At 41.2% G+C, this 27,525-nt stretch overlaps 1 protein-coding gene across 2 annotated transcripts in view; it reads right to left on the bottom strand.

The window, feature by feature from the left end:
- Nucleotides 1-118: 118 nt before the first annotated feature.
- The window catches only part of tab2 (TGF-beta activated kinase 1 (MAP3K7) binding protein 2), a 31,324-nt gene continuing 3,917 nt past the window's right edge, over nucleotides 119-27,525 (bottom strand). The window contains exons 2-8 of one of the 2 annotated variants that reach the window (XM_024291513.2): nucleotides 6,430-6,630; nucleotides 4,746-6,354; nucleotides 2,696-2,856; nucleotides 2,426-2,519; nucleotides 2,102-2,197; nucleotides 1,441-1,614; nucleotides 119-1,402 (exon numbers count right to left, since the gene is read on the bottom strand). In XM_024291513.2, the coding sequence (XP_024147281.1) occupies nucleotides 1,475-1,614; nucleotides 2,102-2,197; nucleotides 2,426-2,519; nucleotides 2,696-2,856; nucleotides 4,746-6,354; nucleotides 6,430-6,531 (2,202 nt within the window). In that variant the 5' untranslated portion in view covers nucleotides 6,532-6,630 and the 3' untranslated portion in view covers nucleotides 119-1,402; nucleotides 1,441-1,474. Of the gene's footprint in view, nucleotides 1,615-2,101; nucleotides 2,198-2,425; nucleotides 2,520-2,695; nucleotides 2,857-4,745; nucleotides 6,355-6,429; nucleotides 6,631-27,525 lie in introns of both variants that reach the window. The other variant, XM_024291511.2, reaches the window with a different exon arrangement.

Here is a 27,525-nt window from a genome sequence, read left to right as displayed (position 1 = left end):
CAATTAGTAACACATTGCTTCCTAAATCTGTTTCTGTAAAACAAAGGAGACTTTGACTGCCATCTAGTGGACACTCCCATCTGAAACGCAGCATCACAAAGACAACATGCAGAACAGGTTTGTTTCTTTTTTTTATTATTTTTACAAATAACTTATCTGTTACAAAGACAGTTTTCCCAGCTAAAATAAAAAAAAAATCCAAATTCATTTTTTTTCTCCATTTCATCAAACACCATCTGCCCGTTCACACCGGGGTGCAGATGCAGCTGAACTGGTTTTTGGGGTGAAGAGGAAAAACTAAGTGCTTCAGACATGAATCCATCTGCTTTCGACGGCTTCACACAGAGCTAAAGGTTTGGCTTTGAAGGCACTTGGACTTTACAGAAGAGATTGTCAACATCAGTTTAAGGGCAGCAGGAAGTGGAAAAACTTGCTCTTCATCCTCACATTAGGATGAATGAACCGCATCAAAGACACAGTGGACTGTCGTGTTGTGCTTACAGCTGAGGACATCTTTGGCATTTTTTTTTTTTTGCTTTGTTTTTTTTTTTTTTTTTTTGCAACAACTTGAGCTTCATTCATGAATCACAAAAGGCACATTTTACCCAGAATCCCTTTCACTTTTGACCTGTGGAGTGCTGCAGAGTTTGAATCTGGAACCCATCCGCTGACTCAGGATCTGTCTGCTGGAAACCAGGAGTCTCCGAGCATCAGTCCCACATTCCAGTTGTCAGTAATGATGGCAGTTTGCAGCTCTGCATTTGCCCCCCCTCCCAAAAAGGAAAAAAAATACCCCAAATGCAGCATAATAAAAAAGACTCGTCTGTCTGCAGGTCGTACGGAGAAAACGGAGAGGTGGTGGCTTATGTAGCTTCATGGTTCAACGCCGTTTGATTCTCTCAAAATAAAAGTCTCCATGGGGGGGGGGGGGGTATCGTTTGGCAGAAGAGAAAAAAGTTATTAAGATCTATCAAGCTATACTTACAGGAAAGACAGGTGATTCAAAGTGAGAGGAAGACGGCTTCAAGGCACTAAACGTATGTACAGAGAGTTTCCAGGAGCTGCTGGCCGCCCAACCCCTGCGCCACCAAGTTCCAATGAGCAGGGAGGGGGGGGGGCACGCCCATCTGAGCCCCCTTCCAGAATCAGCAAATGAACGTTCAAGTCTGATAGTTTTCCCTTCAGTTCCAGACGCCCCCGGGGCTCAAAGGTCGGTTGCCGCTGAGCCGGGCGCACGCTGTAATACTGTTAGAGGGAGCGGCGAGGTCCAAGGACACCCGCTGCAGGGGGGGGGGGGCAGCAAGTCCGGTGAGGTACGATCCGAGGGTTCGGAGTGTAAACACGATCCCGTCCGGCTTCAGGCGCGCCGCTCCACGAACCTCAGAGAAACGGGAAGAAGAACCGGCCGCCCGGAAACGACAAACGCTCCAACTGACGGACTCTGTGGGCGGAGCCTGGCGGGTCGGCGGATGGCTCACAATTGCCGCTGAAACTCGCACTGTTCACAGCGGTTGAGGGCGGGGTGGTTGAGGAAGGTGCAGGCCGTGCAGCTCCACTGTGACCCTTCGTCCTCCTCCTGGTCTGCCATGGGCTTCGTGTGCTTCCCGCCTGAGTCTAACGGGAGGAGCAAAGGAGGTCAGAGCGCACGGCGACATGTGGGTAGGGCGGCCACAAACAATGTTTTTAACAGTCAAATAATCACCGATTATTTTTTCCGATTAGTTGACAAATCCATTCATACGCAAAGTGGATGTAAAGTGCACATCTTAACCATCATTGGCTTCAAACTAATTAAAAACCAGACATAAAGCATTGTCTGCACTAATGCTAGTGCTAATGCTGTTAGCTGAATGTGGCTACTAGAGATGCTAGTGCTGATAGCTGAAAATACTGAAACTGAAATGTAGCTAAAAATGTTGAAGCTTTAAGCTTTGCTAAAATATTAGCTAAATACCAAATTAGCAGAAAAAAAAAGGAAAAATCTCTAATTTTGCCAAAAACAGCTAGCATAATGCTAAAATGTTAGCTAAAGTCCAAATTAGCCAAAAAACTGGAGAAAATATCTAATTTTGCCCGACTCTTCATCCTCGTCCTCACTCACCTGCTGATATGGTACCTTTGGGTTTGGGTGAGATGGGGCAGATAAACCCGATGTTGTCGTAGAAGTTTTGAATCACACCGGGGTTCAGGTGTGGTCCTGCACAGAGCAGAAGATGAAATAAACACCTCAAAACATAGATTTTAAAAATGCCACAGACACCATCTCGCTTTCAAAATAAAAGCCCGGTTTTTAGTTGAGCTCTAATGGAGCAGCAGCTTCTTCTGTTGCATCCTGTCAGCCAGATGTTTATCTGATGTGTTTTAACCAGCTGTTTATCTATGAGATGCTTTGACCTCTGGCGCCCTCTTCAGGCTGAACTCCTACCGTTCGTCTGCAGCAGATCGATCTCTTTGCTCAGGCAGTCGATGTCGATTTGCAGAGAGCGGTTTTTGCATCGCAGCTGCTTCATTTCCTCAAACTGGAAAAAAGAAAAGTAGAATTAAAAAAAAACAAACATAATTTCTCTATTTCTTGGAGGAAGATGATGATCATTTATTAGAGGAATGTGTTTCCTTTAGCTTTATTACCTTCTAGAGTCTTAAAGTCTTTAAAAGAGTCTAGTTGACACCTTAAATAAGAGAATGGGATTCTTACTGAGGGAATCTGGGAGGCGGAGTTGGACCTCTCCAGCCGCCTTCTGGTCAGGTCGTTCTCCATGTCGTTCACCTCTTCTTTTAGCTTCTCCAACTTCTTCTTCTTCACCTCTAACTCGTGCCACAACCTCTCCATTCGAGCTTTCTGGTGCACCAACAAGGCTGAGGGAAGACGAGCAAAGACATGGCATTTGACGGGAGTTACAAAGTTTTTGTTCCCCCACGATAAAACATAAAATAGAACTGACCTATATTTATACAATTCCATTTTTAATTCCACGTGCTTTTTGGACTTTGAAGCGATTTCCAGTATTTTTACAGGTAACATTTTGTTCATTTTTAATGGAACAATTGAATGTTTTATAATAAAAAAAAAAAAATCGGTCTTTGTTGAACTGAAATCACTAGTAATGTGAAAATCATTTATTTAAAACAACGTATTTCAAAATGAACTTTTGTTTGATCGAATAAAAGACATTTATAATTACCACTTTGAATCAAAATGAAATCAATAAATTGGCATGAATATCCAGCTTTAAATGGGAACATTTGTTTGTCTTTTTGCAATAAAAAAAAAAACTTAAGACAATGTTTCGTGTACCCAATAAATGTTTAAATGATCCAGCCGCTTTTCATTCCCAAAAATATTTAAAAACAAAGCCAACATCATCATGGGGGTTGCTGGAGGGTGTGGCTGTTCTTCTCGTGTGTCTCCACTCGCCAAGTGGGTCAAATATTACGAAACATCGGCATTCTGCTGCCAAACACCCGGATCTTCGAGTGCTACGTGCCGACAGGTGTGCACAGCTTTAAACTGGATTTAACCAGCCGTGACAACATGAATGGATGGAGGTTTTTATTTATTTTATTTTTTTTGGGTGGGGGTCAGCAGGTCAGGATGCCGCCCCCTCAGCTGCTGACTCACACAGGAAGCAGTGAAACGTCCAAAAAAGGAAACATGGAGTCTGATGAGTGTGAGTCAGACCTGTGACTGCTGCTCCCCGAGGAGGACCCTCTGAGGAGTCATCACGCCGTTTCTATGGAAACCGTCTACAGCCTTAAGTTATCTCCATCCCATAAACATTTATTTGACCGAATTAGATTATTTCAGTTTTTGTTTTACGTTTATAACTTTATCCACTTTTTAATGTTATTCTTTTTTTTAAATAAAAATAAAATAAGATGATTTAACGTGGAAACAAACTTTTTTTAAGCAGATGTCCTAAATTTTTAAAGAGTCTTTAAAGTGATTAATTTAGTTTAAATCTACAAACAATGTCAATAAAATTAGAATTTTATTTGTAATAAAACAACACAAACACTTTAACAACAATAAAAACAAACATCAGAAGAGGCATCAAAGTGTCTATTTTCTCCTTTTTTATCGGCCAAATTCTGAAACAATTTGTCCCTTAAGTCTGAAATTTTATTGGATACTCAAATCACTATTTTGGTAAATCTGTGAACAAATACAAAAGTAGCTTGTATAGGAATTGTTGATGAAAACCGATGTGATGTCTTTTTTAGAGTAGATTAGAAACACGAAAAAAATAATAACCTTGCTGCAAATAAACTCAATATTAGGATTATTACATACACTTTTTGCATATTTTATTCAGAGTTTGCATTAAAACTGCACTTTAATTGCCTCAGTTAAACACTAAAAATCTAAATTCTTTGTAAGGTTGAGAGCGAATATGCACATTAGAAAAATAAAAGACAAAAGTTCAATCAGAGTTCATAAATTCACTGCAAGTTGCCTTTTTTTTTAAATAAAGAAATTGTCTTTTAAAACGTTCTGCTCTACAGCCACTTCTTCCATGTTACCAGTATGCTAGCGCTAATGCGATTTGCTTTGTCCAACATTAAAAAAAAAGGCTTTTAAACATGGTATGTTTTAATAATAATAATAATAATAATAATGGTGATATGATGCTACATAAAACATATTTGGAATCGTTTATGGATTGTAACGTTTGTTATTTATTTTCTAACAGGATTCATCTTTACTTGCTGCGTCTACTCGGTGTGTGGAAGTGGGCGGGGCTTACCTTGCGTGTACGCAGCATCATCGGAGCCCATGCTGAGTCGACGGGGTTCTTCCTGGTGTGGGGACAGCGGATCCGACTGATGCTGGGGGTCGGGCTCTAGGAGGTGTTCTGATGAGAGGCTCAGGAGGTTGTTGGGGACGATGGTGGGGGACACCACCCCAGGGGACACGGCTGGTGGCTTGTTGGGAGACACCGTTATTTTGAAAGTGTACTTGGTGTTGGGCTGAGTCACCACCACGCGGGGGGAGGAGGCAGTCCCTCCGCCTCCCACGGAAGTGCGGGTCTTGGGCGGGTGGTGGTGAATGTAGGCCGGGCCCATGCTCACCTGGCCCCCAACGTGAACCCCCGGGTTCATCATGGAAGAGTTTGCAGAGATGTAAACTGTGGGGGTGTTCCTGGACCCGCCTTCGTAGGTGTATATTTGCTGGGAGCGAGAGCCTGCGGATGTCACTATGGCCTCGTCGGGGGGAACGGCGGCGGCGTTTGGGGGGCTAGGAGAAATGTACACTGTAGGCTGACTGCGGCTCAGGCCGGGGCCCCCTATGGACAGAGGAGTGGTGGGGACGGAGGGAACCCCAGCTGAAGATGAAGAAGAGGAGGGGCAGGAGGAAGAAGCGGAGGAGGAGCGGGGCCCGCTGCTGGTCCTCAGAACCGTGGTGGAGCTGTTCCTCTGAGGAGACTCCAGTTTAATCTCAATCTGGTTCTTGCGCGGCCCGGTGGAGATGTTCTGGATGTTGTAATGGCTGGAGGAGGGGGAGGGGGAGCAGGAGGAGACGCCGGAGGAGGAGGACTGGCTTCCAGAGGGGAAGTTGGAGGGCGCTTGTGGATTGGTGGGGGAGCTGATGGGCATGTAGACGTGGGAGGTCTGTGAGGTATGGGAGGAGGGGGGCTGAGGAACGGACCACGAGCTGGAGAGTGAGGAGGGGTGGGAGATCTGGTAGATCTGCTGCTGGGGTTGAGAGGTGGGGCTATACTGAGCTCGCCCCCCCTGCTGCTGGCTCTGCCGGATCCCACCGGGCTGGCTGACGTAGATCCCGCCGGGCTGGCTAACGGGCCGGATGTAGATTGAGTTCCCCTGCGGACTGCCCAGGACCGACGGGGGCGTGCCGTGTATGTGCAAAGAGGTGGGGGTGTTGCGGCCCGTCTGGAGGTTGGGGCCCAGCGTCACGGTGATGGGGTTGAAGCGTGGCATGTGTTGACTGCCAATTGTCCCCTTCGGTCCAGAGGGGTAAAGCCCAAGGTGCTGGGGGGGTTGGGGTTTCCGCGACGGTTCCATCACGCTGAACACGTTGAGGGAGGGGTGGACCTGCACCGGGGCCGACTGAGGCTCCTTTGGGAAGAAGTCGCTGCTGGGGGCCTGGCCTGTGTGGAGGGGCCCTTCGCTCATGCTGTGAGCCAAAGCCCGGCTGCCGTTCATTCTCGGGCCGTCCCGAAGCGGGGGCACCTGCACATTGTGAGTCTGAAAGCCCAGGCTCAGCTGGGTCATGTGATTAGGGAGCCTAGTCAAGACGGCGTCCTCTGGAAACCGGAGATTCCCTTCCTCGTTGTACAGGTAACCGGGACTGACCTGGGACAGGTACTCGCAGCACGCATCCAAATTGTTGTTGTTCTGTGAGAAAAGCAGAATGAAACTTTAACAGAACCGCCATCAGCCCGATAAATGCATGCAGGGATCCCACCCTACCTTCAGAACACACTGGGAGACGACACCTTCAGGGACTTCAGGGAACTTCTGCCGCAGGTCATGCAAAACCTGAATGTCAATCTGGTGGCTTCCCTGGGCCATTCGTGTGTTGCCAGCTCAGGACCGAGTGGTTTTTGTTGTTCAGCGCAGCGGAGCGTCAGTTCCGGCAGAATACCGACTTCATTTTAAACATCTTCTGAGCTGAAAGACAGAACCAACAAAGTCTTCAAACGTAAGCATCATAATATTTTCTAACATAGTCCAAACTAAATGTTTAACTCAGACATGGAGCACTTTAAGCAGCTTAATAAAAGAGCAGCAAAGGAAGGAAACCACTTCTGAAGAACTCCTGACAAACAAACCCTTCCCGGCTCATAGTTTTCAGTATTGGGAGGGGGGTTAGTTAAAAGCCCAGACGCTGAAAGCAACAGTTTCCAAAGACACAGCAGCACCTGTGATCCTCCTTTGTGTGCTAAACTGGACGTTTTAGGGCCAAACAGATTCCTCTAAAGTCACAACATCAACACACTTTGCTGGAAAGTTTGACAACAAATACACGAATGAAAGAGAAATAATCTGTAGGGGAAACAACTAAAAGTTGTTATTAAATATGGGGTGTTTAAAGCTGCATCGGATCCAAACATTTGAGACCAGAAAAGTGGTTCAAATCCCAGAAGGCAGTTGGGATAGGCCACACAAGTGACATAATCAATAAAAAACAAATAAAGAGGGTGGAAGAATATTTTTGTCTTTATCTTTTGGAGTATATGTTGCGTTTTTTTTTGTTTGTTTTTTTACATAGTTTGGCCGAGGGCCTTGTACTCGGGTGCGAATTCATTTTATTTAAATAAATAGCAACAACCACTAGAGGGCACTGTAGGTGTGTGTTCATCTTAGCTACCTATAACAACGCAGAGGAAGTAGCGGACAGTCTTACGTTGGGTTTTGCAGAATCGTGTTAAAGCGACAAAGATGAAAGATTTAATGGATTTAGTGATTATATAGAGTTTAGTTGACTTGTGAGCATGTTCTTTACGCTGTAATTATCTTAATAATTGTTCAATTGTTGCGCTAATATAATGGATTCCTCTGAAGCTAAATAATCATTAATTATATTCAGCACATATTCAGTCCATCGTTATCTATTCCATTATTATGATTTGTCTTTCAAGATGAAATGTCCATTCTTGTTCCTGTATTTAGCTAAATAAATTTATCCCAGAAGTGCGACTTATAAATTATTTTTTGTCTTCTTTAATATGGATGTTTTGGCTGCAGTGACTTATAATCCAAAGTATCCAAAAATATGGTAGTTAAATAATAAAAAATTAAAAAAAAAACAAGCTGAAATGAATGGGTCCAAAACTAAAAATTTAGTTGAACCAAATGGTGCATTTTCTTTATCCTGCACAATATTTTCTTTTTAACATCAGGATGAAATCCCTTTATTTTTCTCTGTTTGCAACCAAATTATTCAGATTTTAAAATGTTTATTTGTAAATTTGTCAAACAGAAAAGTTATATAGTGGTAAACGCCTCTCAGTCATATTTATTTACAGATGGAATAAACGATGCAGAATCCGGTTTATGAAGAGCTGCATCATTCACACTGAAGGAGCCAATTAGGACTTTGTTCCAGGCACAAACAAGACTTTAAAAGAAATGAAATAATCCAGTAAACTGAGACTGAAGCTCAGATTACAGACATACATCGCCTTCTTTTTTCTAAGCAGAGAATAGAGTTTTGTTATGATAACTACACCATGAAGATCCACAGTCAGAAGTGAAAAATGAGCTCACCACATCCTGAGATTAGAGGATGAGCCGTTTGTTTACTGTCAGCGAGTGAGGAACAGAAGCAGGGAGGAGCCTCAGTTACAGGAAGTGACACGTATGCCGTATCACTGGAGCTTCCTCCGTGTTATGCAGATGCTCCGTTCCTTCAGACTCACTATTAAAACCATACAAATACAACCATACAAAAAAAAAAGCAATGTCAAAAAAAGCAATGTCCTTGAGAACGTCAACAGATGAAGGGAAACTGAATCAGCTTTGATAATATTTCAGATTTTTTTTGTTGTTTTGATAAACAGTATCAGTTTAATGCAGAGTACAGGAGCAAAAACAAGCATAGCTACAGAGAAAAAATTATTTTTTTTAATCAGGAAAATTAATGAAAAAGTGGTAAAAAAAATTTACTTTGACTTCCTGAAAGCATGTATGGCCTTCTTTAAAAAAATAAAACGTTAAACATGTAGTTAATATAGTTTGTAATATAACAGCATTAAATAATTGAGATATTGGCAAAATGTGACCGGTTCATCTAATTCTGTTATAAGATTGTGATAGAAAGAAAAACCTTGGTGCTCTCCAGACAAAACAATATATATATATATATATATATATATATATATATATATATATATATATATACATACATACATGTGTGTGTGTGTGTAGAATAAAGAAGAACATTTAAGGACAACAATAAGAGTATACACGTATTGCACATAGGAAAAAATAAATAATAAAATAATAATATCTCATTTAAAGAAAATGTGTTATAGGTTGAATATATTTGTTGTAATTGCTGAGGTTAATTAGACAGCTAAAACCTGAACGGGAAGTGTAATTTTGACTTAAAATTTAGTGGTAAATTGAAAAGATGATGAGCAAGATAATCAATGCAGGAGCCTTCTGTGACGCCATCTCTAAAGGTGACAGTGAGTCAGTAATGTGGCCTCTGTAAGCGGACCACAACTCTTTAAATATACAGGGTTCCCTGTTTATTGTGCGTTTTACACACACATTGCACAATAAACAAAAAGCAAAGTAGTTAGCTTTATTTTTTTACTATTTTTAGAGCTGTTTCAAGGTTGTAAAACTCCTCACTACACATTTTATACATTTTCAAACTTTTCTCTGGTGTTTAATCTCTAAAAGTTCAAACTTTTTTTTAGAAAAATAAGTCTAGCACTTCAGAGTCACATTGCTAGCAATCAGAGATGTATGCAAATTTAGGAAGCTGAATAGATTCTATATACCAGACACGGCACAATGGACAAAGTCGACAGCCAATCAGGACACAGAACGCAATCCACCGTCAAGAAGAAGAAAAAAAAAACTGCATAGTAGGCGAATCGCTTACAGCGAGGGAACAGTAATAAAAAAAAAAAATCCCGATTAATGAAGAAATCCACCTGAACACCTATCTATGTGGGTGAAACAACTTAAAAGATGCTGGAAAACATCTGTCAACCTGTCAGAGTGAGAACAGACATAAATCAGTTAGCAGAGCCGGGTTTTCTGCTCCAACATGCTGAGGGTGTAAATAAACCGCACGAACAGGACAAACAGAGCTGAGCTGTTTTCAACCGAACCAAACTGCTGAGATGCAAAACCGCAAACTGCAGATGTTAGATGGGTCACCCCCCCAGCTGTGAACTTAACGACAAGGTTAATCTAAGACTGACGGTTCCAGAGGCCTCCTCTCCTGATGCACAGCAAGGATGATAGTTGGGGTTAGTCTGGAACAGTCTCTGGTGACACATTGTGGTAAGATATAGAGTTGATCCTCAAAACCCCCACCATAAACCCTAAAATAGAGGGGAATGAAGACCCTTGGAGAGTTGATAAAAGTGAAAATACTTTAGTTTGTGCTGTAGGGGGCAGCGAATATACAAGATCACCATTCTTCTATATGAACACCATCAGCAATCTCCTAAAAGACGCTCTGGTGTTCTTCAAAACTGTTCTTGCACAACATTACCACGGTCAGATGCTCATTTTTTACTAAACGGATTCCTTAAAGTCCCCTCCAATGAAATTCATGCCGTTTTTTTTTGTTTTTTAACATGTATTTGTGGCATTTTTCTTATGAAAGAACAAATATAATGAGAAATCATTTTGTTTTTGCATTTCCGAGTATTTCTCCCTTAGAATCGCTGTCAATCAAACTGTCACAGACAGGATCTGTTTAAATTAATGATCTTCTTTCCATCAACAGCTCTGCACATGCACTATAAACCCTCATCTGTTCCTAGTATGTCTAGTTCAGGTTCTGGAGAAGAGAAGATGGCATCTTCACAGTGACTGCAGTCAAATGAGCCGCCGTTCACATTTCTGTGGTCAAATCAACGTCACTGGATTTTTTGTGCAAGTTTCATACAATACTTACGGTAGCAGGACTGAGAACGCTGGAAAATCTCCACCAGACTCCACAGAGCTTCTTGATGTGACCACGGAAATGTGAGTGGCGGCTCATTTGACCGCAGTTGGAAAGGACTGTAAATCAATGAAAGAGCATTTTGATGTTAGCTTTCATTATTTTATCAAGAACTCTGAGAAACCATTGGATTGAATTATTGGTCATAGCGACGTCAATAAACATTTGATAATTTGCAAAAAGAGTCTTTGGTGAACTGGAAGGAGAAAGAATCAGGCTTTTGGAGAAGGTTCGGTCCATCAAGATCTTCGCTGACATCCAGCTCCAAACCATACGGCTGGACATTACTGATATTGCTTGACATTTTTATGTAGCAGCGGTGAAGATTTACGCTAGCCAGACGCAGCGCTATCATAATCCAACAGGGGCGATCAGGGTAGAGGCTGCTCAGGTCAGCTCTAAAAGCCACGCCCCCTCAGAAGAGATATTGGAAACAGAGGCTTCAACAAGAAAAATGGCTTTTTAAGAAATTTAGGTTGTGAGATTTTAGTTAAAAACTTCATAAGCATAATTAAAACACTACTGGGAAAGTTTTCTTTTTTTAGATAAAAAAATTGTCATAGGGACTTTAAGCCTGCTGCTGTGCGCTGGTCCAATCTTTACTAATCCTTTCCATTTCTTCTAATTGCACTGGGCTCACGAAGAGTTTGAGATATTCAGCTTTCAGGTTGAAGGTTATGATCCATCTAACATGCATACAAGCTTCATGAACTGATCTTGATTTGACTTTCTTCAAACATCGGAATGCAAATGTCCAACTCTTCCAACTTTTGGCACAACACGCTGTTCTCTAACAAAGTGACTAACCGTAAAAATCCAAAGCGTCTGAGCCATGAATGGACCTCTAAAAGTTCTGGTTTTGGCTGAACAAGCTGTACTATTAGAAAACACGACAACTTCTTGCAGTACTGTGTGTTTTAATAAAAAACCCAGACCAAAAAAAAAAACCTATCCTTGATCGCTTCTGCTAAAGAGCCATACTTTTATGATATAATCCCTGAAGCAGAAACGTTTTACAACGTTCCATAATTTCATCTGAAAGTCAAATATCCCTCCCATTTACTGAGCTGCAGTTTTCATCTGCAGCTTAAGGAGTCGTGTTTCTGAGATGAAAGCATTCAGATGTCAGATAGCTGGCAGATACACAGCTGGATGGCATATTTGGCTCGTCTCCAGGGAAACTGGATTTCAGACCCACCCTAATAAACCTGAACAGAACAGCAAAGGGAACGATGCAGAACATTGTTCTCAGCAAATGTTTCAGGTTTGAAAGCCCTAACTAAGCTAGCTACTGATTAAGCTAATGAACCCCGCGGCAGGTCATGGGTGTAGCTCGCTTGTTTTGTGGCTTCAAGACCACAAAGATGCGCATCTTTTTGCGGTAGATGATCATAGAACTGCAGCATTCAGGGCAGCTATGGAGGAGGGCTGGTTCTGGCTTTTCCCTGGAGGCGATGGAGGAAAAAGGCCCGAGGCAGAAGTGATAAAGACAAAGCTTTCTTTGCTGAGCTGTTCTTTACAGAGCCAAAGCAGAGTCCCGCTCCTCCACACTCATGCTAGGAGGCTGCCATGCTCCGTCAATGGACTCTTTCACTGCAGAGTCAGCGAGTCCCGACGCCTTCAAATCCCTTCAAGCCTTCATAAAACCTATTGTGAGCTGGAGCTTTGGGCAAATATATCAGCCTCACTCTATAGCTGCCCCCCAAGCACATGGACTACAAACATAATGTACAGAAGAAAGAGTGAGGAATAAATCCACAATAGTTTTCACACAGCCATCGACTGTTTCTGTTTCCTGGACAAACTCTCCAGAAATACCTAAATCAACGCCTCCTTCAAGACATTTCCTCACCTCTCCTCCCACAGAGCAGGGGGGAGGATTCACTCTGAAGATCCTCGTCTGTTCTGCAGTTGCCACTAATATTGCACTTAAATAAACTACAATCTTACTCTAGGGTTCCACTCCAATCAGTTCCCAGTGTTCTTAAGCCAAAGTCAATAAACCTGTCATTTTCTAGGACATAGTTTCTGCAGAGTGGCAGTAGTTCATTAAAATTCACCTCTGAGTTGTGGGCGAGACCATTAGAACAGAGCAACCCCCATTCCCATTACCCATTATTGAGAGCTCTCTTGGTGCAACCAAGCAATACTGGAGCTATCCAGTCGTACAGTTTTGATCCTGATGCCAGCTCGAATGAGGAATACAAAGACGTTAATGGATCTAGTCATTTTCAAGTGGCTGCATCAGAAGTTTATGGAATATTTCATAAGATCTTTTTTAAACAGCCTTTTTTATCTGCTTTTGATTAACTGTTTGAATAATGAAATACTCAGACTTTTCTTTATACAGAAAAATGGAAAAATGGCACAAGAACGTGTTTTAAACACCAAACACACAACAGAAGGAAAGACTCCCCAGTTCCTTCTTATCATCTGAAAGTTCTGCAGAGCAAAAACTAATTGGATGTGTAGAACCCGCACTGCGCTTCACGAGGTCTGCCTGGCTTGCAGCTAACCCAGAGCTGAGCTGTGGGAGTGTTTGTGCAGAAAATCAAATATTCTCCAGCACCGCAGCCTGCAGATGGCTGATTGGAAGCAGGCAAAGGCAGCACCCTCCACCACCCACCCCCAGGTTGACCACACCTCTCCTGTGGGAAACTGGAAGATGGTAGAAAATGGGGGAAAGGCTGCCTTTCTGCGACATCAACTGCTTATCCAGGGTTTTGTTTTCTAGCAGAAACTGAGCGAGAGGTCAAAAGGAGCAGTACACTCTGCTGGAGAAGGAACTCAGGATCAAACGGCTTAGTTCACCCTGACCTCCCTCCTCCTCCTGTTTGTGTCAAGGAGCTGGACAGAAGAGAGGAGGAGGACAAAGTTTCAGTGGAAACTAAGGCTGAGCTCATTAAGCAGCTCCTGGAAGCAGAAACGAGCGTTGCACAACACAAATGGTCGGTGGCAATACCAAAAGTGCAATAACTGATTTACAGAAGAGAGGAAGCTCTTCAGATGCACTCACACCAGGTAATCTATAGGCATTCAGAGCTCGTTTGAACCATCGACTGTACATGAGAACAGGACAGAGAGTGTGACATCACCCATAAAAAATGGCTTATTTCAGACTCCAACCAAGTCAATTCAGTCAATCAAGCGGTAACTGGTCCAAATCGATCGGTCTTCGTTTCTATGGCAACCACCCTCGCCAATCAGAACAGAGCTTGAAAGCGGGCTGAAGAGAAGATGTCAATCAATCTTGATTAGGGAGAGAAAAAAATAGTAGCTTGTGTATTAATCGCAAAAAAACAACTCAAAATAAAACTACAAACAACATGGGTCTCCACAAGAATAACCACAATACTGAATAAATATGCACTCTTTTCCTGCACCTTTTCCTTTAATTCATTGGTTGATGCTAAACCATCAAAAAGTACATGTGGCCACTTAGTGAATGAGGGGTGTGAAACAAAAGGAGCAATAACATTAGCTGTGTTTCCATTACACTTTTGCGCAAAACTTTATCGAAATTTCTGGAATTTCGATAAAACACTTTTTCGAAAAAACAGCGTTTCCATTAAACCATGATTATGCGAAAAACTCGAAGTAATTCCCGCGATAAGTCATTTAAAAAAACATGACGACGGATATAAATACTATTTTCATGTGCAGTAGATTCATTCACATTTCTGCCACGGAGCTGGCTCTCATCCTTCCCATCAGAGAAGACGTCTACGTCTGATCCGAGCCTTGGAGCGGCAGGCTCCTTATACGTGGGAGCGACGTAGAGTCAAACAGTTTTGGGGAATCGTGGTTGAAGAATTCACCGAAGAGCTGTGGATTCAGCATTTTCGCATGACACGCTCAACTTTTGATGAGCTGTGCGATGCTGTGGGACCTCTTGTGGCTCCCGCTGTGCGGTGCCCAAGGCAGCCAGTTGCTGTGAAAATGCGCATTTGACCAGCTTTTCCTGCTTCCTGTCCGAAACGTCATATCCGGTTAATGGTCACGTGACTCGTTTGTTTCGAAAAAAGTGTTTCCATTACAGTTTTTCGAAAAACTACTGTTTCGATACGGCCCAAATACCACCTCCTCTAAGCGCAAAAACTTTATTTCGAAAAAGGCGAGTTTTTTCGAAATTGTGGTGTTTCCATTAGGAGAATTTAATATCGAAATTCCGTTTTTCGAATTTTCAGAGTTAATGGAAACACGACTAATGTGAGAGCCAGCTTTTGACAAGTCAAAAAGGAGGGAGTACAGTATATCCTAAACACCTAAAACCATGTTTATGCATCACATTTTTTGCTGTCAAAACAATATGATAATGAAGTGGTCAAAAATTCACGCAGCTCAAAAACATGTAATTGTTGCTGGTTCAAAAAAAACTACTTTTACCATTAGAGCTATTTTGTAGTATTTTTAGATAATTCTTTTTTCATGTAAAAGTTTTGATTTTTCTCATGAAAGATTCAACTTTGTTTAGGTAAGTTATTAGTAATACAAAAACTATATTCATGACTGAACACAATTGGTTTTGGAGATGAAAAGTAACTGTAAACCTTAAACAAAATGATCCAGATCAAAGAGGTTATTTCTATTTTTATGCTAGTAAAAAAGATCTATCCATTTCATTTGACCTTACTGCAGAGCTGCACTAATTAGCTGACTTTATCAAGACCAAAAGTAAATATATATATATATATATATTTATATCAAAAACATTGAAGATGTTTGAAAATATAAAGAACAGGAATAGTAGTCGGAGACGTTAAAAAAACTCTCTCTGATACTTCAACTGCAGCCAGTCTGATTAGCCCCAATACTAGCATACTTGCTACAGGAAGTTGGTTAAGTGGTAGACAACAAAAATAAAGAGTCACCAAGAGACACTAAACCTGCCAATAAGAAATATTCAGGTGTGCAAAGTTTACAGGTCTGTTCCTGGACAGATGATGATTTACTGCCGTGTTAGACGCACATGTCCATGAGTCAGAGCAGAAAACACGCCTGGTTCTGAGTAACACACAAACACAGCGAGTCGTTCAGAAACGCAGCATCAGAGACACGCCCTGTTGCCCTCATTTGAGGACCACAGCAGAACCCGACTGTGACACGACAGAAACGAGGAACTCAGACACTATTTAAGCAGTGAGACAGGAAACCATAGGTCGGAAACACAATCAGTTACTATTACAACAAGCAGACTCGCTGCAGGATGGTCACTGTAACAAACCTGCTTAAGAGACTCTCTTTAGAAAGGTTTAGTGCGATTTCGAATAGGAGTTTTTTGTCATCTGAGAAAGCATTTACAACAGAGCCTTGTGCATCTCAATAATGATGTTAGTGGCAGAAAAAATGTTTCAAAAGAGGAACAAAAAAGTACTTTTAACCTGAGAAACAGCTGTGGACACAGAATAAGTGACACATGAGGAAACAGCCAGATAAGAACAAGAAATGAAAAGCTATAAGAAAAACGTGACACTGATAAGCCTCTATGTTTACGAACAAAACACAAATCTAAGTTCTGTTAAGTTTAGTTAACCTACACCCTGCAGTTACATTTTTTGGCAGCAGGAGGTACTACAGCCCCCTCAGAACCCCAACAAGGATGGGGCAACAGTCTGATCTTTTCACTACAGGAGGAGAAAAACGACCAGGACCTCCCTGACAGGGCAGTGGTGGGGAGGCTGCCCCCAGCTGTGATCGCTTTTATTAAAGCTCAAAACAATAACTAGCTCTTTCGGTAGGCACGTATTCCAGCACAATGACAGGAACCAGAACTTAGAACATGGATCCCAAGAACAGAACTCAAACAAAGGTGCTACATCCAAGACCCTTCCCCCACAGTTTTACATTTGCGAGATGCAAGAGCTGGAAACCAAAAAAACCTCAACATGAAAGGGCAAATCTTTAACACACCATTTCCAACTTTATTGTCCTGGAACCTGCATAAGAATCAAGGTTTGCATTTAAATGGTACCCTAGAGTGTGAATGTATCTGGACCATTTGATAACCAAACAAGAAGAAGAGGGTGAAGTGAAGTGCGTGTATAATTTAAGAATTTATACAAGGAAAAAAAAAACTCCTATAGAATGAATCTGAAAAAGCATCAATCACAATGTAGCTAGAAACATGTTGTTGGTGAAGTGATGTGAAGAACCAAAGCAATTTATCATTGAGCCTGTTTAACCTTTTAACTCCTGAGTTCTACCCACAGTGTTTACATTCTTTCCACTACCGTAACTCTTCAAACGCTGATGCAACCAACATAATTTCACTGGATTCTGAGGCAGAGAGAAAAGAAGCAACACTTTCTAGTAGTCAAGCGTCAATGTAAGTGTTAATCAATGTCAATCAGTGGATTCTGTCATGGGAACACTTTTCTCCACATCAGAATTAGCTGATTCCTATTGATTGCATAAATGTTAGGTGAGCTACAGTATGTCAAAGAGCGTGTGTTATTTAGATGTCGCCAGTGACAGCTCGGGTAGTGAAGGCTCACCAAAAAAAGAGAGAATAACCGAGTAATTGAATATATATGCAAGTTGACTTTAGAAATGCAATAGTCAGATAATCCTGTTCAACATGGGAAACTAGGTACTTATGTTATGCATTAGTACCATTGAATTCAATCTTGAAAACAATGGTCTTTAACAAATGATAAATGTCATATACATATATAGCACCTTCTTACCTTGCCCGAAATGTTTTACAGTTACCATCCCACTGACTCACCCATTCACTGATGGCAACTACGTTCCCATACAAGGCACCAGCTTCAACCACCAGGAGCAATGTGGGGTCATGCCCAAAGACACTTTGACACATGGGTAGGCAAGGCGGGAACAGAGTGTACGATCAGAAGCGGAAAGCTCTACCTCTGCACCCTTTCACAACAACACTCAAGAGAAACATATCCACCTAAATCAATCTGCAAATCACGAGTTATTTCTTTACGCATTGAAAGTCATGGCTCTATTTTCCTAGCATTGCAGTGATGGTGCGTAGAGAAGGAGATTTTGGTTAGAACTAGCCCTGCACAATAAATCAAACATTTATTGACATTGCGATATGGACCTTGTGCAATACACGAATTGTTTAAGTCAGCGTAAACTGCGATAAATGGCTACCAAATGTTTACATATATGCATAGACAGAGAAACCATTGTGTTTTTAAAAAGCCCAAGTGCACACTATTTACATGTTTTTTCATTGTTGTCCAAAGTTGTAGCCAGTACTACCAGAAAGGTAGATGATTGTTCTTTATGGTGTATTCACACCGAGTGTGGCAGGCACGGCAAAGGCGTCAACTTTTAATGTTAAATCAACCAATCGGAAATTCGGCTTTGGGAATGTGACGTTTTCAGCAACTAGATCAAAGGGTAGAAATAAAAATTCAAGATGGGGGCTCAATGTGAGGATTTTAGTCATGAACTTCCATTCATTTTCTCAACCTGCGGAGGCCGCTAAGTTCCCGGAAACTGTCCCAGTTACTGTTGGGTGAAGGCGGGATACACCCTGGATAGATCACCAGCCCGTCACAGAGCTCACTGAGCTAGATGGACGGCTATACTAGCTAGCCGGCCAGTGGATAGCTTAGTGAGCTCTGCTACCCAGGATCCAACAGAGCTGATAGCTGTCACCGCCGCATCAATGCATTGAGCAGTAAATTTGACAGGTGTCAAAGCTTAGGCGGCAGATGCGAGTTTGACGCCTCGGCTGTGTTCGGTATTAACCTACTAACCCTTGTGCTATCCTAGGCATGTTTACATTAAAAGTCGAATCATAGTAATAGTCATAGTAATAAAAATAATAATAATAAAAAAAGTGGAGTCATCTGGACCCTATCTACCTTTGTACAACTTTTCATGGTAGGAAGCACACATCAATATAAGGGTCGGGTCATCTGGACCCGATAAGAGAGCACAAGTGTTAAGATAACTTAGATAATTTATCTTGACTTTTATCTTGAAGAACTGTTGCAGTAAAAGGGAAATAATGTATTAGCTGGTTTATCGTAACCGCAAAAGGTGAACCGCAATTAAGTGAAGGACCACTGTGCTGGGATTATAAATGTATTCAACCTTGCAGAGGTTACCCTAAACTTCATTAGGTCTAAATTCAAAATAGTCACACACCACACGTTTCTCATAATTTACCCTTGATGAAGAACGTTCTCGAATCTGTCACAAAAACACTCAGTTCAGCTCAACACTGATGTGGAAACAGAGCAAACATTAGAGAAATAAACCACAGAACACAACGTACTAATATCCACTCTTATCAGCAAGTAGATTTCATCTGCTGTCATCTACTGCAAACGTTTGAGTTTAGGCTCTGACTAATACCTGGTTAGAGGTCTGGTACTTCAACTGTGCCCAGTCCTTAAGATAAAAATGTGCTCAAAAAAAGCCATAAATGCCAGACATAACTTCCATGTCAGTGCCATTCTACAGCCGTAACTTCACAACAGGAAATCTTCATCTCCAACACCAACCTCCTTACACACAGACAAATACAAAGCAGGCACAACTTCCTCAAAAACAAACTATTGTCTAATAAAGATTGGTGTGTGAGCCAAACTAATCAATGTGATCTATCACAGCCTCAGTCTTGACCTCAGAGAAGCCATGCAGAGAAGGCACAGTTGAACCTTCACTGACAGCAGAAAGGATTCAGTCCACCTGTAGTCAGGTCATTTTTAGGGGGAGCTGCTGGGTCAGAAAAAATAACTCATCGCACACCAAAAACAGGAAGTTGTAGCAGATCCCCATCAGACTGTATGAAGTTTTAGAAGACGAGCAGAAGGGCAAATCTACCTCCAAAGAAAACAACAAAATCAACAACCAGAGCGGCAGTCTGTTTGTTGAGGTTGGCCTTCTAAGCTTCAGCAACCTGAAAAATAAATCCTTCATCAGATGTTGGGATTATAATTTACCAATTTAAGACTAATTAGACGACACAGCAGCATGCCACAGAATCATCACCACTTCACAGCAGTTTTTCCACCTGAACCAGGTAATGAAACTGACATAAAAACTTAACGTAGAAACATAGTATAAGGTAGCCCTCAGAAATGATTTTTTTTTTTTACCTCTTTCTGGGTTTTGCTTAAGGGATCTTTCCACAGAAGACGTGAAATTAGAGGTACAAGTGAACAGATGACAGTTTTAGGATTCATTTTACACTGGGTTGATTGGTGCACACCAGGTTTGCTTCCTCAAATAGTCTGGTTCCTTTCACGAGTTGGAAAGCTCATCAGAATTCCTAAATGTGTCAAATAACTCGGAACAATATGAAAAAGGGGCATCAGTTATGTCAAGTAATTCCTACTTTAGTTTATTTACAGCAAATCTGTTTAAAGGCACGCAAAAATCTGTGACTAAGAGTAATCCGAAATTTGCAAAATCAAAATAGAAATGCAATCATCAAAAAATTCTAGTGTACCTGTTAGCCATCCGATTTTTTTTAGATCTACGTACGCACATATAGAAAAATATATCTTTCCAATTTCCTGGTATTTTAAAATCTTAATCTATGGTTTTGTCTGAATTCATTCACTACTTCGCACACTATACAGGGTGTTTTCCATTTTGTAAGGGTGTCCGAAAGTAGAATTCCAAAATCCAGTGTCCTACAAATTTTACAGAAGTCTTTGCGGAAACTAGATTGGTGAACATAGACCACAATGCATTGTGTTTGAACTGTTGGTCATTTGAAAAAAAAGTATTCACATTTATTTAGGTTTTTTATTGTCAGAACACAGTGAAATCATAAATAGTCTTCATAAAATGCTCATTTTTATTAAAGGTTTTTACTTCAGCCAATGGGTGATATCATATTTGCCACTTAAAAAAATTAAGTAGTGTGCATGTGTCCGAATTGCGTAAAAATCAATTGCATTAGGTAAGCCCACACTATATAGCCTTTTAAGGGTTAGGAAGTGGTGAGTGAATTTGAACATGTTCTTCACAAACATGAAAGCGCAGAGGGCCATGACTTTAGCTTTGCTAATGTTCCAACTATTGTACTACTGTACTCCATGATGAAGAAACGTAGGTTACCCTGAATATGCAACGCTGCTTTGGAGTTTAGTGACTTCCTTCACCTGCATTTCTGTTACAAATGCGAAGATGTAAAACTACAAAGTGCACATAGAGGCTTTCCTGAGAGAAATCCAAATGTGATTGGGAACTACTTAACAATCAGTGATTCGTTCACCACAAAGTACAAAACAAGAAATCATGCTGGACGGGCACCAACAGGTGGACCCAGGAAGGTGCTAGAACGAAGCCTGACTCATCCAAACCCCCCACCACAGTCATCCAGAACAGAACCAGAGGCACCACATTCCTCAGAAGCGAGCATTTTTACAGACAAGCATATGTGTCCACTTCACATGGATAGGAAAAAGGAGAAACCAACAGACGACCATCAAGTCATACCTGGAAACCGTTTACTTATATGCATAAAACACTGAGATTATTAGGGAGATGGTTTCTGTGCTGTGTCCTTGTGCTTTACTCTTTTATGCTTTACGGAAGTAAAACCAGCTTAACTGGAGATATAAAGTCTTTTCAAAACAAGTCTGAAGTTTTCAAACTAGATTTTTAAAAATCACCCAGCAAATAGGACTTCATGGAAAACCTCAGAGGCAGATCTGCGCTGGCTGAGAGCAAAACCACACCACAACAAACAGAGATGTTCGTTTGATGGAAGCAGCCATCCACACACGAACTCACAACAACACAGGGGTTGTGACAGGAGTATGGTGCCCACACTGTGACACTGCTCTGGATCAAAGCCCATCACCAAAACAAGTGGATCCAAAAACCCAGAGAGCCTAAAGACCTCTGGGCCGTTTGAGAGGATAGAGCTTCACCAACCCTCTTTCTAAAGAATGAAGAGGCACCCTCCTACACGATAGCAACAGCAAGATAAGACGTGCAGCGGAGGGAGAGAACTTGCTAACTCAAATGCAGGAAACAGATTTGACTTTAAGCTGGAGAGGAGACAGCTGAAGATCCAACTCCTAAACAAACTGTTTACTTTCCAGAAGATTTCTGACAGTCAAAGAAAGCTCTGTTAACCGTTATCAATATTTGCCAATATGGTTTCTGCTTCAACAATACAGACAAGATGACCTTGAATGCATCACAACACCTGCAATAGACTAACATGTTAGCCGTGATGTGACAAGTTATTCAGTCAGTTAGCTTTATAAAAATAAATCCTCTAAGTCTCCTTCACACCACTTCAATTATACTTGCAAACCCAACATTTACTCAGTTCCTGTTGATGTTCACAATTCTCCTTCTCTGCCAAGTACTCCACGAGTTTAGCAAGCGTGCACACAGCGAACGTAAAGACCTCAAGATGGTGGTTTGCACAGAGAAATAACAGTTTATAGCTAATCTAAGTCAGACTAGATTATCCAGATTACTAAAAGCTAAGGTACAACAAAATGACAGACCTCTTTGGTCGATTGAGTTTGTTTCTCTTTATTTTAGTAAGTGGGCTGAACTGCAACAAAGTCTGAGCATCGATGAGGATTAAATTTAGCTAATTTGGAACTACACTAGAAATGAAACAAACCAGAAATGTATTGACATCGTGATATCAGCCTGTGCAATAAATGTGAGGAAAAGATGGTGTAAACTGTAATAAATGGTTACATTCAAAGTTTACACTATAACAGACTGAAGTATTTATCAAATCAAATGGAGCCATTTATGCATTTGACCAATCGGATGGATCCCTTTACTAGGGCTGTAATGAGTATCCGGGTGCTCGCATACTCGCGATCTGCTCCCGAAAATTTGAGTATGAATATTTGCGACGTCCAAGATCGCTGATTCGCAATCTTTATGAATATAGTAGAGTGTAGTAAAATATTATCAAAATACTATCTGGGGATGATGTGTTTTTAGTCTGAAATGCAGATTAATGTAGGATTTTAAGTTTAAGAACGAAAACAAAGCCGAAAGAGTGGCGGTACTGTCACTGGAAGTAAACACATCTTCGTGACGGTGAGCTTCAGGTTTTTAAAGAAAAACTAGTGAGAGCTTTTTTCTGTTCAAAAACTGAAACTGAAGTTCCGCTCACTAACATAACTTCTGAAAAAATTAATTTAGCTCCAGTGTTTACATTCTTTTGGTGATGGTAACTCTTCAACAGTCGACACAATTAACGCGACTAGCTTTTTCTGAAGCGGAGAAACACAGCTTCGCGCTGCTGAACAGCAGATGTAATCAACGTGAATCAGCTGATTCTGCCGCAGAAACAAACAACTTTTTTCATATGGGCTCTGCACCAAGTTGTAATGCTTAGAACGTAAAATGCTGAAGAACTTTGAGGATTTAATCAGTTTTGTTGATTCTGATCTGCGGTTCTTAAAAAGGTATAAATGGTGGTGATTTAATACAAGTAATTTAAATTTCCATCCATCCAGTAAATGGACATACACATAGCAATAAACATTATATTAAAAAGTAAGAATCAGGGTTTGATTCGTGACTCATATTGGATCGCCACCAAAGCAACAATCCACAGCCATACTCCTCACGTCATTGACCTATCCAATGGAGTCCTTTTAAGTTAGATCCCCATTTATCTCCTATGCAGATGCGGGTCATTTGGAGTGTAGTTAAAGTGATGTTGACTTCTTTTTACTTTATTTTCTGCCCTATAAGCCGGACACCATCAATAAATGGTCAATTTTCCACACATTAGCCAGGTAAGAAAAACAGATGGATACAGATATATGTATATAAAATCATTAATCAAAATATAAAGCGCTCCAGGTTTTAAGGTACAAAGCTTTTTTTTTTAAATGAAAGCTTTTAGGTGCGCCTTTAAGTGTGGAAAATATGGTAAATATATATATATATATATATTCTGGAACATGATTGTTTTTTGTTTTGGTAGTAGTTTATGTATCACAAGTCATATAATCATCACAATGGTGATCACCAATATGGTACATCTTAAGTTTTCCTTGTCGTGCAGCCCTGAACTGCACTGTCTTTGTGTTTTGCTAATGTGTTGGTTAGCGAATTGTGAAATATGATAAAGTTGTTTTGACTTGACGTTGTATCTTAAGGTGTAAATATTGATATCAGCCAACAAGTGGCTAAAAATATCAACATTGGCAAAAATCCAAAGCCAACTTCTAAGAAGGGCTGAGAAGCTAAAAGAAGACAAACCAACTGGAGAAGGAAGTTCGTAGTAAAAGCTGAAGCTGAGGAGACCCATGAGCGGCACGTAATGGAAGCCTCCATATGTAGGGGAGTCGCCAGGGGGAGGGGGCTCCCTTCCTGACAGCCACAGCCTGCTGAAGGGGGGGGAGGGTGAAACAACACCGGCCTCTTCCTGCGTCTGCAGCAGGGCATGTGATGGATCTTTAACTTCCACCTCCTCCACTCTCTGGGAGTGCTGCAGGCCTTACAAGGCCGACACTTGACATGTATGGAGGAGCAGGCTCTTGCAGCTCTGCAGCCTTTAAGACAAGCTGATGCTCAAACTCAGAATTCACTTTCCTGGCTTCAGCCCACACTGCACCGCCGATCCAAACAGCCATCCAAGCCCACTCGCATGCAGCAATTATCTTCCCCCTTCTGCGGGGGGAACACACCACACACCCTCCTCCTTTTACTGGCTGCTGATAAGTTGTTGTGCAAACTGCAGATGATAAATCAGGAAACAGGTTTGACAGGAAAGAAGAGTGAAGAGCTGGCACAATCCTCGCAACAACACGCCACAAGCTGAGTTTGTTGTAGAAGATGTCAAACACGAGTGTTGGGGCCCGCATGTTTACTGCACAGAAGCAGGCGCTACAAGTCAGAAACATTCTTCACCTCCATGAATGAGCAAACATGTGAGCGGTTTGTGACGGAGGCCTGAAAAAAAAAAAAAAAAAAATCCTGACCTAGCACATATCATGAGAGCTGCACGCTCACTGCCGAGCTTCCGAGAGCGGCGGAGCGGCCCGGCCCCCTGGCAACATGTTTGCCCCGCTGCAGGCACACATGGTTTCAGTTAGAGCTCTGCACCTATAAACAGTTGGCCACGGCAGCTCATTGGTCAGGAAGTGAAGCTCTGACTGCAAGTCAAGACAGGCACAAACTGCTAATGAATGACATACAGCCCAGAGTCCAACTGTGACAACATGGTTTACACTGGGGGTGTTTGGAGGCGCCGAGAAGCTCTTAAGGAGCTGTGAACAAACTCATCCGATTTAAAATAACAGTTTTCAAAGGGGGGGCTCTAACCACTAATACAAAATGCTAAAATGATTTGACGCCGTGGTGGAAGAAACTCTCAGTTCCTTAAACGTTAATATTTTTTTCCATCTCAGGTAGTCGCAGAGCAAGAATAACCACACTTGAAAGACGGTATAATGCTTAAACCACGCAACGGTGTTAAATGTTTTTGTTTTGTTTTTAACAATAACTGACCTGATTTTCTGGATACTGGAAAAGTCAGTTGGTCCGGACCAAGTCCGCTCAATTTGGTCCTGATGGAGCTCTGAACCTTGCGTTTGGTCTGTACTCTGCATTTCAACCGGACATTTCTGTTTCGAACTAAAGCCGGTAAACAAACCCACGTGACTAAAGATCTCCTCAGTCATTGGCCAGGAATCACAAGGGCGGGGCAAAACAACGAGAGAATGTATGATGGAAGTCTTAAGCTTATCCTTGTTGGAATAGTTCATTTATTCAAACTTTATATTTCGCTGACCAATTTTGAAGGTCTGTATAAACGCCAGGTAGAACCACTTTTTATACTGAGGAGGCGTCGGCTATGAAGGTACGCTAAGTGTTTACAGATCATTGGGAAAAGAGTAAGAGAAGCAATGCGTATCACACTTAGAGTTGCCTTAATAAGCCTGACCACATTTCAATGAGTTGCTGTTGCAACGTTGCTCACGTCTGTGTGGCTCTTCGTTTACGCGACGTAATGACGAGCTACGGTGGTCGTTTTTTGTGTTAATTGTTTCACTCCGAGCACGGAGCCTATTCAGACTGAGAAAACTCGCTGTGATGCAGAGCTCAGTCCGATTGGAAACAAACAGAAACCACCTTGAAGAATGGGTCAGGAAAAAAATTGGGTGCATTCAGACTGAAAATTCAGGAAACAAACAAAAATGTGTCCAGTCTGAATACACCCTTACATTTATGCCAGATGTCTAAAAAATCCAGGAAAGACTTACAAGCAAATGGAAAAAAAATACAATTTGAACAACAAATTTTCATTATTCAAAATTTTTCTTAATTGATTTAAAAGTTAACATTTAACTGCCTTAATAAAATGTATAAATTTACAACAAAGATGCTATTAGTAGATGCTATAAGTAGTGTGGCAAACAGGCACAGACAGAAAGTCCGATTTAATTTCTGATACTGAGGTCTGCCAGCCTAATAACTCACCGTCTTAAGAAAATCAAAGTAATTTTAATATGCAAAAAGTGCTCTGACCAAATCAAAACCACCTAACTGTGTTTATGTTAGCATATCAGCTAAGTAGCTTTAGCTCAGTTGGACTGCCCTGCCGCTAAACGGCCCAAAATGTCTTTAAATTACATTTTAGGATGTTTTCCACTTGGATGATAAAGCCAGGACTGTTGCATCAAAAATTCAATTGGGCTCAGTAATCCATATTTACTGCCAAAATCAATGTTGACTGAGCTGCTAAAACCCTAATCCAATCAGATGCACACTACAGCAGCGTGTACCTGATTATTACGAGAGCATCGTCCACGTCTGCATCCGAACATTTTAAGTAGTTTTCTTCTTGCTCCTAATTAGATGAAGAAAGCTGGTATGTTCTCAGGCACTCATCTGAGGAAAGACTAGAGAGAAGACTAAAAAGTATTTAGCGAAGAGTTCATGACGCTGCCCTTCACCCTTCTGCACACAAACACCTCCGACATAATCAGGGTATTATGCTGATGGTTTCAATGAATCAACAGGTCAATGATATCTTTATGTGGGGTCAGTTCAGTGGAACTGTTCAACCCAAGATGTCATTAATTGACATTTCAGGATGGCCAGGCTATGTTGGTAAATAAGAAATTATTCTTAAAGACCAACTGATGAAAATTGTGTTTTTGGTGTTTTTAACATGTTCTTGTAGCATTTTTCTTTTGATGGAGGACATATATAAAGAAAATTAAGCTCCAAAAATACATTTCTGAGTATTTCTTTACTCAAATCGATGTGAATCAGGAACAGGAGAAAAATAGTCACATAGCTCCAATATTGCTCATTAGTCTTTATTGCATCTGTTATGCTAGGTTGGAAGTGTGAGGGGTTGTAATTTAATGGGAGAGAGTGCAATTGAAGATCTCAGCAACAGGTGGGGTTACTCCATGCCAACACTCATGCCCACAACTCAGAAGCAAATTTCTAATGAACTACTGCTCCTCTGCAGAAACTATGTCCTGAAAAACAATATTTTTTAAAATTATTTTGGCTAATAATGTCATAATATTTAAATTGGAATACTTTTAAAATACATCAAAAAGGATAGGAGTGTAAGATATTACTACAGTCAATAGTCATGTTTGAAACATTAAAAAATATGTAAAAAAAAAAAAAAAAAAAAAAAAAAAAAAAACATCAGCTGATGAGCCCACCCATTTACCACTAATGAAGCAGAAGAGCTGCAATTTTTGGCAAGCAATTTTTGTTCTAAAATTGCAGCTATCAACCGATTTCCCCAACCATTAGTGAAACCATACTCCTTTAATTGTTTTATTCATTATTTTACCAACTGCACCATGATATCCAGCAGTTCAATAGAAATTCACAATATATATCTATTTTCTTTATTCCGAGTTCCCTTCATGCCGTTCCCAACCATGACGTTGGTGGCCTGT

Source organism: Oryzias melastigma, linkage group LG24, assembly GCF_002922805.2.
Source record: "Oryzias melastigma strain HK-1 linkage group LG24, ASM292280v2, whole genome shotgun sequence".
Classification (NCBI taxonomy): domain Eukaryota; kingdom Metazoa; phylum Chordata; class Actinopteri; order Beloniformes; family Adrianichthyidae; genus Oryzias; species Oryzias melastigma.
This window is presented reverse-complemented; position numbering and strand designations above follow the sequence as displayed.